This window comes from Parasteatoda tepidariorum, chromosome 7 (assembly GCF_043381705.1).
Source record: "Parasteatoda tepidariorum isolate YZ-2023 chromosome 7, CAS_Ptep_4.0, whole genome shotgun sequence".
NCBI lineage: Eukaryota > Metazoa > Arthropoda > Arachnida > Araneae > Theridiidae > Parasteatoda > Parasteatoda tepidariorum.
The window spans coordinates 28,338,421-28,356,205 of NC_092210.1; the positions used below are offsets into that span (position 1 = coordinate 28,338,421).

Here is a 17,785-nt window from a genome sequence, read left to right on the forward strand (position 1 = left end):
GATATACATACACATATTCTCAAGAGCACACATACACACACTAATATAACATTACTGTTATGTATTTCATGCGCCCCACGTTTTTCGTTTTTCAATTTTTTTCTTAATTATTATTCTCCACTACTAAAACGTGGTTTTTAAAAATATTACTTTTTATTTTGAATTTTTAAGTTTAACTATTCTTTTTTTGGTTTATTCTTTTTGCATTATTTAATTAGATGATAAAACAATAGAAACATACAAAAATGTTGATTATTACTCAGTATTATACACAAATTTCTGCAATACTCATTAAGAGAGCGGGGCTACCCGACTCTCCCCTATATGTTTTCTGTTAGACAAATAGATAAATTAAGAAAGCTTAATTTCAATATTTTGTAACTATTGTAGTAATTGGGGGATAATCAGCTTGATTGACAGTTATGTTCATTTATACATTCCACGAAATACCACCATGTGTTTGAAGCAGCATAGCTCCTGCTTTTAAGTCATTACAAAGAAGTGAATTCGTGCAAGTGAAGAGCGATTTCAAACAGGATCTTTTGGGGTTTGGTGATGGTTTCTGAATTGAGGAAGAGACTACTGATATATAATATTCTATTAATATGTACTGTTATTCTCAATAAAAGTGTTTATTTCTATTATCCACTATAGTTTTTTTTCAATAACAAAACTGTTTTAAATCACTTACTCTTTTAAGTTTCTTTGTTGTGAATGTAGGGGAGACGATTGACCTAATTCTTCTCCAATAGTCTCCTTCATTTACTAAAAGAGATAGGTTCATAATATCGTCACATTGGAAAATCTAAATAAACAGAAACACATTTATTTAGTTAAATAAATATTGATATTTAGCGTTAAGTATGTCGAAGTTATTTTCTTAGCAATAGTGAAAAAAACAAAGCGAACTTCTGCTTCGGTGGAATGTTTAACTACGTGCGAGGCGAAAGTAAACTTACACCTTCTCGTGCTCGATGGTAAACAACGCATCGTTGTTATCTGACGATTTCGAAAAGTTGCCAAGTTTGGCTATTCGGAGATAAAAATAATTCATGAAAAGTGAAAATGCTTGTGAGCGTGGTGTATTTACTTTTCTTATTGTTTAGATTTAAAGACTCCTTTTAAAGAGTATAGAGGAAATTTGCCTAAATTGTACCACTTTTCATCTTTAATTTTTTATTTGCCTCAAATCACTAACAATTGCATTAGAAATATAAAATAATAAAATGGATTTTTTAATAATGATATTCATACAGTAAGTACTGAAAACCAATTGTTTTTACAAAGTTTACAAGCGGTACGTTCAGGAAATTTATTGTCTAAGTCATACCACCTGCTTCCTAAATTGTATCTACCTCAAAAATATTGAGTACTTATGATTAAGTGAATAGGAAGCCCATCTGAACATATGAAGAAAAGGGATATGAATTGTTGTAACTGCTACAAGTATAGTAACAGTATTATAAGCCTCTGCAATGTGCCTAAATTCAAGTGTGACTTATGGAAGTGTTGCAAATTAAGACAGAATCTTATAAGGATTTATATCCGACTTTCTATTTCTTAGATTTTAGATGTGGATGGAAAATTGGTTTGATTGAAACCTTCACCATAGAAGGTACTGAGACGGATCTATCTATCAGATTACATTACTAACCAATAATTACTGTATCACAACTTAAAAAACCGCGAGGCCCATAACTTTGATGTTTTTCATCACTTTTTCCTTTCTAGATATGAGGGAAAATATATCTTATCTTAAAGATATTAAATATCAATGAATGTACTGAAACAATTTCATTTCTTTCCGACTGAATCAGGTATTGATTGAGGTTTTCAGCTGGCAGAAAGTCAGTTCAATTAAAGATTAGCCCACTAAAATATTTAAATTCTTCTGAACAGAGTTCTGTTGTTGTTTTCGTATGCCATTAAAACAAGAGGGATGAGCTTCTTCTAGTTTTCCAATGGAGCCATCTATGGACAAGATTCAACTTCTACCACACACATAGACCACAACCGGTTTTACAGGGAGATCTTAATTTTGACCTGATCCAGAGCACGATCAATCTCCGATCCAGTACCCCCAGAGGTTGTGAATTTTTATAGCAACTTGGAGGATTTTGTGATCCAGACATATTTAGCGCACACCAGTCAATATTTTGTACACTGGGGTCATCGGCCGGAGGAAATCGAACTCACGACTTCTTGGACATTGGACCAACGCCCTGCTAACCAGGCTATCCCGGCTCCAGAGTTCTGTTGTTACGCTCTTACTATGAACCACATTCATGAGATGAGAAATTTGATGTTGGGTGCAAAGTTAGTTCAGAAATTTTTCTCGGCTCCTTATCAAATTTTTGGGTTTAGAACAGTTTATAATACTTGAAAAATGATCTGTTTACTAGTTGAAATTGATACGTTGCTCTTAAATCGAACGGTAAGATTTAGGAGTGTGTATGAGCTACGAATTAAGCAACTACACATCATTTTAAATCAAGCATTATTTCAGTTTTCAAACATTAATTAGCTTGGAAAGTAAATGATTAGAGAATAATTTTATATAATAATTAATTATATAAAGTATTTTCTGATCAATACATTACTTAATCATTGCTATATCCTTATTGGAGATGTTCGAAAATTACATTAAAAACTTGCAAAACCGGTTAATTTAAATAAAACTTAACACAAGTAAGCATTAACTTGATTCTTCTGTATGATAAAAGCTTCCTAATTTATCCGTTAGAATCCCAATTTATCCGTTCTCTATCGAACACTCAGTGACCGAAGAACTACTTTATTTCTGTTGTTGACTGCAACTACTTTACTTACAATTGTAGCTAACTACAACTACTTTTTTAAAAATATATTGACTACAAACTACTTTCGAAATGTAATCACTACTTTTAGAAGATGAACTTTTCGGGAGAACTTAATTTCCGCTCACGTTCAAAATGGTTTGAAATAAAAAAATAGCTTATTTAAGCACGAAGAACTAAGATGAATATTTAAGAAATATTTATTCGTTATTGCAGCCAATCTATTATTTTAAGCCATTTTTAACGAATTTGTTTTTATAACCTTCAACAAGTATTTCTTGGCAGTGGATATTTAAGAAATGTTAGGAAATTATCAAATATTTTCAATTTTGTTAAGTGTTTAATGCTTCTTTTATTTCTTCTATGATATAAAATATGCTAATTAATTAGTACAGAGGATATTTTTAATTACGAAACCAGGCACCAAGACGTACTTTCTCTGGATTACCTGAATATTATTCTTAAAACTTTCTCTTTATAATATTTTTGAATGGAATTTTAAATATACTACTCTCTTTAAATTTGATTTCTTAAAAATTATTCGACTGATTGCGCTAAAACTTTGTGTTTTGCCACGTAAAATTGCATTGTTTAAAATGATGTAAAAATTGTATACATTTATAATTTTACATATCTGACTATAAATAAATAAAGTAATAAAAAATAAAAAATATTTGCTAAATTCTTTTGTGTATGGAATTATTTTAGGAAAAACAAATTTCATGATTTTTGGAAAAAGTTTTTCGATTGGCTTAAAGGGTTCGTGAGACATGGCACAAAACGTTGGTTGTTTGGTTCTAATGCCACTTGCCACACGGGCAAGCCTGCTTGGTGAAACCGAGCAAATTTAAGGCAGAGTGTGTGAATTTTGTTTTTCAGTGGCGCCATCTATGGCCAAGAATTCGACTTCTGCCACACCATACGTCACACCCGTTTATAGGGCGGACCCATTCATACCCCCATTCATTCATCCTCAGATCGTAATTTTGACCTGACTCAGGGAATGATCGATCTTCATTCCAGTATCCCCAGAGGTATTGATTTGTTATGAGAACATGTAGGACTTTGTGACTCGACAGAATTTTAACGTGAATCAGTCACCAACTACACAGCCGGCGGGGTTCGAACCCACGAACTCTCAGACATGGGTCCAGCGCCCTACCGACCAGGCTATCCCGGCCACTGCACAAAAAGAAAATTTAGCAATATAGGGTTCAAACTTAGCATCGCCTTCCTGACTAATCTATGGGGACCGTATTTCCCAGATTACAGCTCTCACCTATATTTTTAGGAGACATTAAAAAAAAGTATGTTTATTCAGAGAAAGTACGTTTTTGCATTTGATTTCGTAAATTAACATGCTATATATATTACGTAATTATCACATTTGAGATCACTATCACATTTGAGCTATTAAGATTGAGTTCTAGAACGTGAGGATCCGATCATTAAATCAAAAATTACTCAGTGTAGTCTGTTTTCTTTCTTTTTTTTTGCGTATTAAACAGTGAGAATAATAGAGAAAATATGTTCTTCTCTACTGAAATAACATTATAAATTTTTCAAGAGTGTGCATTCGCAAGGGCTGGCCAAAGGGATAAATTAGCTGCCATTCATAAGGGCTAGTTTTAAAAATACGTTATTCTAAATGCATAATTCTGATTAACGCTCAGCTTGAGGGGTGACCTCATTGCGCCCATTGATCGATCCACGAGGATTTGAACTAATCATAAAAATATTGGGAGTACAAATTCGTTTCGTCTGTTTTTGTGTGGTCAAAAATGCATTTATTTTTGAGCAAAATGAGTAAACAGATTAATTATCCATAACTGGCTACTACTTTTTCCTACCTCTCAGGCAATTTTCGAATTCCATCTCGAAAAAATGTCTCGTCTTTTGAAGCGATCCAAGTTAGGGGTCAATTTTCGATTTCTGCGAAAGAAGTGAACCGGTGAGCTTCCAAATCATGTTGCATCCGCCGGAACAAACAGTAATCTAAAGGAGCAGTGTCCGGTGAATGCGGCGGGTGCGGTAAATTATCTCACTTGAGCGTTTCCAAATAATTTTTTACGTTTTTTTGCGACATGAGGCTGACCGTTATCCTGCAGAAGAATAACTTTTTCACGTCTTTGCTCGTATTCCGGCCGTTTTTCTCGTAATGCATGGCTCAAACGAATGAATTGTAGCTTATACCGAACGCTAGTAATGGAATTGCCAGTAGTAGCAGCTCACAGCAAACAACACCATTCACAATTCTTCTTTCAACATTCACCATTCTTGAAACGTTGAAACCATTCCCTACATGATTTATCAGCTGGAGCATTGTCACCATAAACTTCTACAAGCATTCAATGCGCTTCAGCTGCACTTCTCTTGAAATTAAAGCTAAAACATAAAAACCTCCCGCAAATGGCGCTTAGTTACCACAAAATTTGACATATTCAACAAAATAAAAAACATGGTTTTTGTATGAATTTCAAAGTGATATAAACTGAATATTATTGGATGTCTAGCCTCTCTGAAACCATCGAAACCAGTTGTCACTATGAAAAATTCATAACAGCCAGAGCCATCTTTTGAAAACGGACCGAACTAATTTATACACCCAATAGTTGCATTTGAACCTTGTTTCCTTACTATACTAATCTTAAAAGTATTTACCATGTATCGTTATAAGATACTGCTTTTTCCCATACCAGTATGAATATTTACTTTCTATTTTCTTTTATTAAAGTTGCACACTAGGCCACAAACTTCGAAAAAAAGTATGGACCACAGTAGTTGCGCTTCACTGTTAAAACTGTGGTGCAATATCTCTTCGAATATGACGTTGAAAAATCAAAAAAATTGGGTCAAGGAACACTTCCGTGTTAACACAAAACCGAGCTTTCATATATGATTTAATGGGTGTAATTTAAATCTAAGCAATAAAAATGGAACGAAAATGAAGTGAACATTGATGTAGTGAAACATTAGATTCAAGAGTTATGGGTGGTCTTTCACTTTGGTGTTAAGCAGTTGTAACCATTTTCAAGTTGAATTTTTTTTTCTTGTAGTGCATGGATGCTAGATCCTGAGTTTAACTGAAATAAAGTTTTCCGTCGCACAATTTTTAAAATTTTCGTAATCCTGATTCGGAAAGGTATTTGGTTAGTACACCATTTTTTTTGCAAAGTAAATTTCTTTCACCTTCACAAGTGGATTTAATTTGATACAAATAATATTTCTTTTCATTAGTATGAATTACTGGACAACGTGAACATACTTAGAAGAAACTTACTCTTCGATTCCGAAAAATCGGAAAATCCTTGATAAAAATGTCTCTAATAAGTTTTGGATCACCTACTACTAGAACGGGACGATGACCTTCAAAAAAACTGAAAAAAATTTAAATTATGAAATAAGTTTATTTCAGAGAACAGGGAACCTATGATAACTTAATAGAGTTTTCAATGAAAGAATTAAGAGTATACAAACATTATTATTGAACAAATAGTTAAAAACTATATTTTACTTTATCACCATCGTAGAACAGCCGAACCAATTCTGAGTTTACGACTACCAATGTTCAATTCCATAACCTTGAAATTTAGTACAGAGCCCAGAAGACAGCGGGACTCCTGGATCCAGCTTCGAAGCAAACTAGCCTTCGTGGAACAGTTTTTGATGGATCTTGAGCGTAATTCGAACCACGAAAGTCTTCCCCGATTAGCCCGTCTACAAAAGTATCGAACTCATGATCCGTTCACCACTGGTTGGTGCAAGCCGGGAGCAGAATTCGTATCAATCCGCTACCGCTGGAATTCGAATCTGTGTCACCTCATCAGGAGACGAACGCCCAATCCCCTCAGCCACATGGGCTCTTATGAGACGGTTTTATAATTGTTTTTGAACAGCCGACTCAATTTTAGATTTACAACTACTTATATTCAACTCCGTAGCCTTGTAATTATGAACCCAATCCAAAAGAGAAGAGAACTCCTGGATCAAGTTTTTGGAGAAATGCAACTTCTTGGAGGACTTTTTGATGTAACTAACCCGCATTTGCGTTTCATCTGGAGGAAATCTCCAACGGTTACCTAACTTCTCTAATCCATGATCCATCTACCATTTAGGATATTTCTAGTTAGCACTCTGGTCGGTGTAAGCCGTGAGGGGAATTCGTGCCGAACAGCCGTCTCTGGGACTCGAATCCGGCTCACCTCATTGGTAGGTGAGAGCTCTATGTTCTGAGCCACCAAAGCTCAAAATATAAAATAAATATTATATTAAAAATATACAAATACTATATTAAAAATATTTTTGTAAAATATGAGTTTTCCGGAGCTTTTATTAGAAATTTTGCTTATGTTCTTGTAAAATTTAAAAAACTTCAACCGTTAATGGCTTTTACACCTTATGCGAATATCGAAATTTAGTTTCGATTATTATTTTGGAATAATTTAGTGTTTTTTGCATATTTTGGGATAATCATTTGATCCATCATAAACAATGAATACAACCCAAAAATAAAATATTCTTGCAATGGAAACTATATTAGTTATTTACGACCTCTTTAACTTACAAGTGGATTGGCAAAAAATTGAAGAATAGTTATAAAGTCGGTGAGTACACTGTAAAAAATGACAGTAAATTGTGCAGAAAAACGCATCTTTTGCACAAAAAAAAAATTGCGCTAAAAAGCAAGTAGATACGTTATTTACGTCACATTAGAGCTGCCCAATGGGCAATCGAGAAACATCCCTGAGTATGATCCGAACACATATGCCATTACAATTTTGATCCTCTGCAAAGGGGATGGATCCTCCACTTTGGTAGCCCGACGACCTGCGTGTGAAGTAGAGCACTTTACAGTGGAATAGTTCAATGAGGACAGATACCGCGCAACCGTGGTTCCTACGCAACCTGAATAAAGTGGTCACCCTCCCGCTTACTGACCGCAACCAGTGATGTTTGATTTCGATTTTCTACTATGAACCATGTTCTTATGATCAGTTCACTGCAGGACGAGACTGTTCGAAGATGCATTTAGATTCTTTCAGGTTTTAATCGTTGCAAACACGCTGCAAAAAAATCCTGTTTTTTTTCCAGACTTTTTCTGCATATTTGACTGTTGTTTTCTCAGGACAGTTTTTTTCTGTTTTTTATCCTAATCATAAAAGAGTTTTTACATTTAAATATGATTTCAATTAGTAAGATTTTTAAGAGATAAAGACTCTGAGATTTTTCTTCATCACCAACCATTGGAGCTGCCGTAGTTCAGAGAAAGAGAGCTCACTTTCCAGTGAGGTGGCCTAGGTTCGAACCTCGGCGGTGACTGCACTTACAAATACCAATTTCAGCTCGCACCGACAGCAGTGTTGATACTGTTATTTTATAAAGTTTTTTTAAAATTAAAATAACAGTTTTTTTTTGTAAAAATAATAGAGTTTTTTGGTAAAATAAACAGTACTTATCTGTTCAAAAAAACATGCGTTAATTTTTCAATACGAGTATCTTTCTGTGAAATAAAGGATTTTATTCTGGCACGGCAGCTCGCTGTTTTTCCTGCCAATTAAATAGATTTATTTTTACAATTTATGAAATACAATGTTTTGAGAGAATGTCATTTAAAGTTTCCGAAGGCTCATCACACCTACACTAGTGTGAGTGCAAAATCTTTACGATTTATATGAGTATCGAAATCTTAAATATTTTAATGAGTATTAAGATCCTCAATATTTATATGCGTATCAATTAATTTTGGGAAATAATTTCAACTATCAATTCTGTCTAAATGTGCAAAACGGAGTTGTTGTTGTTACTTTTGCCACTTGCCAATATCAACAGGCCTGCTTGAAATCAAGCGAATTTTTAAGGCAGAGGGTGCGTTTCTTGTTTTTTTAGTGGCGCAATCTATGGACGAATCTTGAACCCAATCCGGAAGACAAGGGAACTTCTGGATCAAGTATTATGAGGAATTCGCCTTCATGGAGGTATTTTTTGATGGAGCAAACCTGTATTTGCATTACATGGAGAGGAAAACCACGGAAACCTTTCATGGTTAATCTGACGTCAAGAGAACGCTAACCCATGAAGCGTCTACCACTGAAGTTGTCAGCAATATGGCCAGTGCGATCCTGATGGGGAATATTTATCGACAAGCCATCGCTGATATTCGAACCCGGTACACTTTATATTCTCTGAGCCATCGCTGCTTTAACGAAATGGTTGAATGATATCGAAAAAGACTTGAAAATTACAAAAAATTGGGGAAGCACTGTGGATAATAAACATATGGAAAATCATTTAATTGAGACAGCATAGGTCTGGGAAGGATTGTATTCTTTGTAAGGAAGAGAATTATAGATAGTTATAAGGAATTAAATTTAAATTTACTTACCCGTAAACGGGTCCTAAGGAAAAATATCTCTTTAGTTCAAGAACATGCATCGGCTGTAAAAAAATGTCAAAACGCTTTGAAATGTTCATTAAATTCCATACACTGATTAAGCGAATAGTTAGGATTCAATTTGAACATAATCAGTCGCTTATGACACTGTCAAGAAAATATAATTTAGAATAGACAATAACATCAATAGTAGTTTCGTTTAACTTCACATTTCACAAAATAGCCTTAGAAGCGTTCTTACAAGATGTTCCGTAATTAACATCCTTAATGTGCATTTTTAGAACTGTTAAATTATGTTAAAAAATATGTGTGCACTAAGTGTTACAAATCAATATTTATGTAAAAAAGAAAACAATGCTGGAGCAGTAACATTGTAAAAGTTTTGTACGCTGTAAAAAAAGTACACCGTAAAAAGTAATAATATTGGTGAGATGCCATAATTTTTTGTTTTAAGATTAGCTAAATACATTTTTACATGCAGAAGTGTAGTTATCATGCAAAAAATTACATAAAATTAACAAAATAAGAATTGTTTGAAAGTATTAAGGTAAATGTATTATTAAAAACATGCTTTTTTTTAAAAGAAATGTTTTTGCTATACAGCCATAAATTGATTCTAATGCGAATGAAAATATGAGTTGTCAGTAAACAGACGAACAAAAAATGAATATATTTATAATGAAACTATAACAGTGAAAAAATATCAAAAAATTTGACTACATGTACTGCAAAAATGTTTCGTTTACTTTAACACTAAAAATAGTGGTTACTTGACACTAATTTTTCTTTTGCAGTTAACGAATTGTTTGCGAAGAAAGCAGAATGAAAAGCACCTAAAGCAGTTTGTTTGTTTGGCAAAATTTGAATAAACCTTAACTATGAATTTTTATATTTATTATCTGTTTTATCCGGTAATCAATCAGGTTAGGATGTTTTCAGTGTTGATTTATTAGATTTCAATAATATTTTTGGTTTCATTCTTCACTTAAATATTAGTTTTTGATCCCTTATCTATATATTATTTTGAATTCAATTTTGACAAGGATACTAAAAATACATATAGTAAGGGTGGTTATTATGGAAAATTTTGTATCCTTTTACACTAGATGTACGGTGTACACACACTTTACAATAGTGAAATATTAAAAATTTAGAATTCATAAATTTCTTTGCGGAAAAATGAGATAACTGCAAGTGACGTAGTATGGATATCTCGATCCTGATTGGTTGTTGAAACGTGCAACATTTCTTGCTTGCTTACGTTTTGGTTGCTTACGTTAGGGTTGCATTGGTTGCATTGGTTAAGGGTTGCATTGGTTTGCTTACGTTAGCAACATTTCTTTCCAATGTATTTCGAATAAGCTAATCCCGTCGAGATTCAATTCATTTAAAGGACACATTCTACATTCATTCACAAAGATTTTAATTATTTCACAATATATTTCTAGCTTAACACAAAGACTGGTTAGATATTATATTTTAACAGATTCGATGTGCGATACGGTGTTATATTTATTTAACTTATCGTTAGTTAATGTTCTAACTTATGTAAGGAAATTTTGCTCTATTTCAACACGCCATCTTGTTTATAAATTATGAGCTAGCGCTGAGATTGTAGGTCACGTGTCTGTGTATCAGTGATAGTTTTCTCGAGTTGTAAGTACCCAACTTTTAGCGATTAAGGATGCCAACTTAAAAAAATAATGAAAAAATGTGCTTGAAAGATATGGTACAAAACCCAAAATTATTTCTAAGACATAAATCCCCTTAATCCTTTAAGACCCGACCTGTATGATTGTGCGTGTTAGATATTAATCTAGTAAGTTCTTAGTTGTGCCTCATTATAAATAGCCTCATAATGAGTAACAATTTTGTTACCTAAAACTGACAACTTTTTTTGAACTTTAGTGTGTGTAAATAAGAACTGAATAAAGATTGGTTATGGAATATTGTACATGTGCTCAGTCTTAATTTATATATTTCTGTCTAATAACTTCAANATTATTTACAATGTTAACATTCATTTTAGTAGAATGGGTAGACTCGCCCCATACGAGAGATTTGTCAGCAGTTCTATAAAAATATACAGAAACAGCGTAACTGTTAATATTTTCTAAAATCGATTTCACAGCTTTAAAGAGGGATAAATAGCGATTCAGAAACACTTATTAAAAGCCTTTTTCTTTAATATTTACAAAAGCTTGACCACATGAAAGTTGACAAACTGAAAAAATGGGTAGACTCGCCCCGGTTTACGGTAACAATTTTGTTACCTAAAACTGACAACCTTTTTTGAACTTTAGTGTGTGTAAATAAGAACTGAATAAAAATTGGTTATGGAATATTGTACATGTGTTCAGTCTTAATTTATATATTTCTGTCCAATAACTTCAAAAGCTGCTATTTTAATATTAAAAATATTAGTTTAAAGCATAGAATTAGATGTTAAATTCAATACTGTATTTTAGCTCACATGAATTATCTTAAATTTCTTTGATTAATGTTCATGGTAAAATAACTTTCCTAGCATTTTTTTACGTTTTGTGCTATTTATATAAATAGTAAAAAAAAATATATAAGTGCTTTCAAATTGCAACAGCTCTTAAAGGATTAATGCATATTTTTAGTACGCTCTTTGAAAATTTTACTGAATTTATAACAAACTGATTGCAAAAAAATAAAAATTTACATGTATTTTTTTGTGCAGTATTTTAAAAAACTCGAGTATTTCTGAAAATTTTAGTAAAAATCGAAAAACAAATACAGATTGAATATGAATGTAACATTATCCAAGAATTCTGAAACAAACAAGCAATTACACAAACAGACAACAAAATAGCAACTATAGTTTAAGGAAAGGAAGAGTGTTGTACAGTGTTAAAAATAAAAAACGGACCACACTGAATAACTTTTGATGTAATGATAGGATCTTCACATTCTGGGACTCACTCAATCATAATTATTAAAGGGGAGACATCAAATATGCTTATTAATTAGTACAGACGATGTTTTAAGTTTCGAATTTGGACATAAAAACGTACTCTCTCTCTGAATAAACATATTTTTTTATACGGATTCAGATTTCTGAACCCAAAATATAGGGAGAAGCCGAAATATGGGAAATATGGTCCCTATAGTTTGGTCAGGAGAGTGGTGAATTTGAACCTCTTAAATGTTAATTTTACTTTTTACTTATTTCGTCATATTTGGAGTAATTTTTAATGGAACTGAAATTTTTTTTCTCACAATTCTTATATTAAAAATCGTCAATCCTCGATCCCAAGATAAATAAATAAAGTAGTAATTCCTTTCAAGAAATAATTTCCATAGTTCCATACAAAATAATTCCAGGTAAAAAATAACGCTTAGTAAATATTTATTATATTTTCATTTTTTTAAATTTAGCATTAGTTAAAAAAAATTTTGAACTGTAAGGTGTAAAATTTTAAAGAATGTAATTTTAGATTTTAAAGTACAAAATTTGATTGAAATAGGACGAATAGTTCTTAAGTAATTGAATTTTTTGTTATTCACAGTGGTCGGTTTTTTATTTTGCTTCCTGTACTTTGAACCAGTGCAAACATTTGCTTTTTTGATTTTTAGCTGCTGTATATTTTCGAAACGAATTTTTCTTGAAAAATAAATCCTTGCATTACACACATTTGAAAATAGATGACTTTTTAATACCAATTTTTTAAGAAAAAGAATTTATTTTTGTTTGGTCTAAAGTTGAATCTTGGACCAGTATCAGTATTGTAACATGCGCTAGTCCAAGTTAGGAGCAACAGTTCCAGTCAGTGCTTATTTCCTTATGGATTTTGTTATTTACCCTTTGACGCAGATAGGACATCTATGTCTCCTTACATATTTGTTTTCTGACGTTCTAATTACAAGCAAAAATGTATTTTTGTATTTTTCAATTATAAAAAACAGTCTAATAATTACTAAAATAATCCGTTAGATTATCGCAATTATATTTGTAATAAAATATAAAATCCAATAAAAGTAGTTTGAAATTTTTTTTCCTCATTCATATATAAAAATGGATTAATAATTAATTTTGAAAATTAAGTAAATTTTAATGATAAATAACTATTTCTCTTAGATCTGCAAATAAGTACAAATAAAAACAAACAAACAATTCTTTGGATGTTAATTGTATTTGGGAGATCTTAGCTTTAACGCAGAAAAAGACGGCGACTATTTTATGCTGTATATCATAACCATAAACTGTGATAATGCTAAATATAATATTTTTCACTTATTTTGACCTGAATTAAGGCGAAATAATTGAAAAAAGGTAGGGAAAAGTATGAAAAATAGGCTTAATATAAGTTTTGCGTCAAAAGGTTAATCGCCGTGCTTAACCTTCCTGTATATTGTAAAAAATTTACCGATTGAAAGCTTATAGGAAAAATTACTCTTCCAGAAGGTTTCTATTTCGTTTATCCCTTTTCCGCTCTTCTTAAACATCTTCGTGAAAGTCTAAAACGATTGACGGGATATTGTAAAATTTGGTGACCGAGTATTTACAGTAAAATAAATTAAATTTTTTATTCCCTTACTTCTCGCTCCCGTGAAAATCATGAGGTAAGCTTTAATCTCCTATATCTCGTGCCCGTGATATTTCCAAGCTAGAGCGTTCAAAAGTAACTCTCCAAGATTTTTTAAATATAACCATCTCTAGGGCTCATACATTTTTTACCCATGGTCAAAATGGGTCTTGGTTTGGATTTGATGGCGTCCACACACTTTTCAACTGTGTTCAAGAGTAATAGTAAACAGTGCGCATGCGTTGCTATGGCGACCGCTGCTGTTTTTCTTTTAATTTTCACAAGCAGGAATTTTTAATGTATTTACTTACTAATAATTTGAAGTATTTTTATATTCTTTTTATTATTAACGTATAGTTACTGGCTTGACGGTGATTTCAATATAAATATGAAGGCTGAAAAAGGAAAAGTGTTTTGTGACGTCTTAAAACACGTACATAGACAGGGTTTGAAAACCAATCCGACGACCAACATCCATTGAGACAGTTTTTGCAACCCATGATTTGAAATGTTGTAGCGTTTAACGGAGTCAATCCAGCGAGAAAAAGTGCTTGACCAATGGGTAACCAGTGCTCGTAATAAGCCGATCACAGCTTTTTTTATCTATTTATTTTTTATTTTTGAGATTTATCTGAATTTTTTCTCCTAATAGTGTTTGAATTCAAACTTCATCTGCCTTTTAAAGTTTTGTTTTTCATTTCTATTAATTTTAGTGTTCCTAAATTAATTTTCATTGTTTTCAGCTTCTGCCTTTTTGTTTATTATTTTGCAAACAAGATGGCTGCACCAGACTATTTTTAATGTAACTAGAAATAGTTTATTTTAATTAGATATCAGTATTATCCAATTATATGTATTTCGTACTCTTGGTTCAGCTACATATTCTCTTTGTGAGTACAGTCGGTTTGTGTTATGTAATAAAGTATTTTCTTATATTGTATACATAATGGAAACAGAGTTGCATGGACCTACAGAATTTTAAATTTTAAGCCAATTAAAAAAAAGGAGAGCATGTATTGTACATACACCTTTTTCTATATAATTTTCTTGAATGAAAATATAGACACTTTTATTTCTATTTTCTTGACTTAAATAGATTTTAGCTATAAAATTTCTTTAAAAAATGAGATTAATTTGCAAAATATCTTACTGTTGTCAGATAGTCTATCACAGATCCAAAAAAAGGAAGTGGCTTCACATAAGGAATATTTTTGTCTTTCCAATACGAAAGTTTTTTATTTGAATACCTAAAATAGAGAAAACTAATGTTATTAAAGCTAACCTCTTAGATTCAAATCAGCGTGAACAGATTCGAAGCTGGTGACTTACTAGAAACTTAAAGGAAAAGACAGAATTTTCTAAATTAAAAAAAAAGTAATTTTGAAAAATGCATTTTTCAATCAGACTAGAAAGGGAAAGTCGTTTTTTTACACGTAAAAAAGAATAGAAACCAACACTCTTGAGAAATTTTCGGTGGCAATATAAAGTGATGAGCACGGTTTTATTCTCTTTAAGGGAGACAAAATAAAAAATAAAAGAAAACACGCACACGCATATATACATTTTAATTTTTAATATAGTTGAAAAGCGTATTTTTTAAACTTTCACTTAATTGTATTATTTTCGTCTTTTTTTTGTTGTTTTTTTTGTTTCATGTCTGCTAGTCTGATTACTTCAAAGAACGATCAAAACCTTTGATTGGGTATAATTTTTTCTTTATATTAAAGAAACAATTTAAACTTTCACAATCATCTGCCACGAAATTTCATTTAGTATTTCATCACTCTAATTCATCGAAAAAAGGTCGAAACAATAAAATAGAGGTTGCAATGAAATTACGATAAATTTGCTTGTATCGATCATGAAACGATTGAAGCTTGTATACGAACCTTCAATTGGATGCCTGCAAGTGACGTAGGTAAATCCTGGTATTTGCCGATTCAGAAGCCAATCAGGTTCGACACAGAGCGTTACGTCACTTACAGGTATCCAATTAAATCTAATTTCAATCTAGTGGTTAGGCATAATCACTTCACTTTTTTTCAAGTAGCAAGATCTAATTGGGAGTTGATACATGTGTTATCGTTTTACAGCTCTTTGAAAAATGAAGACGAGTCTCTCTTTTATATATGCTTTAACAATAAAGTGAAATGCCTAGATATAAATTTAGAAAGTCTTTATGGCTTTAGTGATGCTTCAGTATTAACGAAGGTAAGAGGTACGTTTTATCAGCAAAAGTCGGCATGTTTAGAGTTTTGCTTTCATTTTCTTACATTTTTCTAATAAAAAGAAAAAAAAAGTATCCAAAGAGCAAATGGTGTCAAGTTTGCGAAAAAAGTAATGGAAAGATGAAACCTCGTTGACGTAAAAGATTTCTCAATAAGCATTAGATTTAAAATTTGATGTGATTTAAAATGTATAATAAATATTTTGCGTTATTTAATCAATTTGAGTTTTGCTAAGGTTTGTGAATTTATGAACAAAATTATACCTATTGTTCAAAAAATAAGAAATTTTGAAATTTGAAATCTAAAATTCATTGTGACTTTAAGTATATTTCTACTATTATGTTTAATCAATTTGAATATTGCCATTCTTATTTTATAAATAAAATCGTACTTGTTGCAAAGAGAACACCGAAATCGACAATAAAATTGTGAAATGCAATGTATCTGTGGATCTTGTAATTTACTTTAAATTAAAAAAAATAAAAATGCTGATGTTGCTCAGGATCAAAATTCTCTTGTAGCTTTGATCACACAGAACTGCCATTTGAAAAAACCGGTGTTCGATTTTTTTTTTATGGTGATTTGACGCCCTCTACAAATGGATTTACTTCAGCTTAAGCAAGAAGTAAATTATTATGGTTTACAATCCTAGATAATAAATATTGGAAAAAAAAATTATATAGAAAAAGAGTTTTTTTTAGGGGACAGTTTTACTCCTTAGAGTAAGATATCTTTTGCGAACTTAAGCTGCCGATTAACTTTTGAAAATTTGAAGATTTAAGAAATTTAAATATTTTCTTCAGACTTAGAGCTAAAAAATTGTTTAACAAAAAAACTGTGGACTGAAAACCACAAAAAAGCTTAAAACTGTACACAAAATTTTTCGATTCCCTTCAGAAAACTAAATTTACTTTTTTCAAGTTACCTTTAATTATGTGTTTTGAAAAAATTATTTTGGTCTGAGATAATTTTCTTTCCTTTTTTTCTTTCCCAAACCTCTTCTTAATGCAATACAATTGATAAACAATAAATTTTGAATTTAATCAAAAAAGTTGACCTTTTAATATAATTTTGCTTTATACATATCACTGTGTACTTTTAGAATAAATTTGTTAAAATTTGTCGCATCTATTATTTTAGGGTAGTCTATCAAAAGATTGAATAACCTCCTCTAAAGGTAACCGCATTTCAAAGATACTATACTATTTGAAAAAACATCTGTTCAATTTAAAATATGAATACATACCACCAGAACAAAGAAGTAAGAATTCCAATTAGTAGCATTTCTGTTGAAATATGATTTAAATAAAGAAATATATGCTCAGTGATAGCCATTATATTATCTCATCAAACAGTATGGTAGTTTTTAAAAAACCCTCTCTTTTAATTTCATCATCAAACAGCTAACAAAACTTGTAGGAAGTGTGAATAAGTATTAGTTATGTTACCTGATTTTATGTTTTGCAATATTTGCTTTATATTTTTTGTTAAGACTTTTATTGATAGAAATATTGCTAAATGGAACTATTTTATTTGAATTTAAGTAGCATATGAAACAAAAATGTTCAGAAAAGCAGCAACTGTGATACGCTATATAATCTTTTAATGATCAATAAAATAGTGTAATACTTTAGTTTAATAGTGTTTTGAAATATGGTTAAGGCAGACGTGTCAGAATTTGATCATAAAATTTCAAGCTTGAAATAGGTAGCATATATATAGATTTGGAAAGGATGCATTTTAATCGTCAAGATCTTTCTAGAAATTCAATACTATTTATTCCGTTAAAAATCAATA

The 17,785-nt window shown here is 31.4% G+C and overlaps 1 protein-coding gene across 1 annotated transcript in view; it reads right to left on the reverse strand.

The window, feature by feature from the left end:
- LOC107451702 (cytochrome P450 3A25) overlaps positions 1–17,504 on the reverse strand; it is a 42,124-nt gene extending 24,620 nt beyond the window's left edge. Inside the window, exons 1-5 of the mRNA XM_016067878.3 lie at positions 17,235–17,504; positions 14,911–15,007; positions 9,199–9,251; positions 6,097–6,193; positions 692–805 (exon numbers count right to left, since the gene is read on the reverse strand). Of these exons, the coding sequence (XP_015923364.2) occupies positions 692–805; positions 6,097–6,193; positions 9,199–9,251; positions 14,911–15,007; positions 17,235–17,323 (450 nt within the window). The 5' untranslated portion in view covers positions 17,324–17,504. The remainder of the gene's footprint in view (positions 1–691; positions 806–6,096; positions 6,194–9,198; positions 9,252–14,910; positions 15,008–17,234) is intronic.
- Between the last annotated feature and the right edge of the window lie 281 nt (positions 17,505–17,785).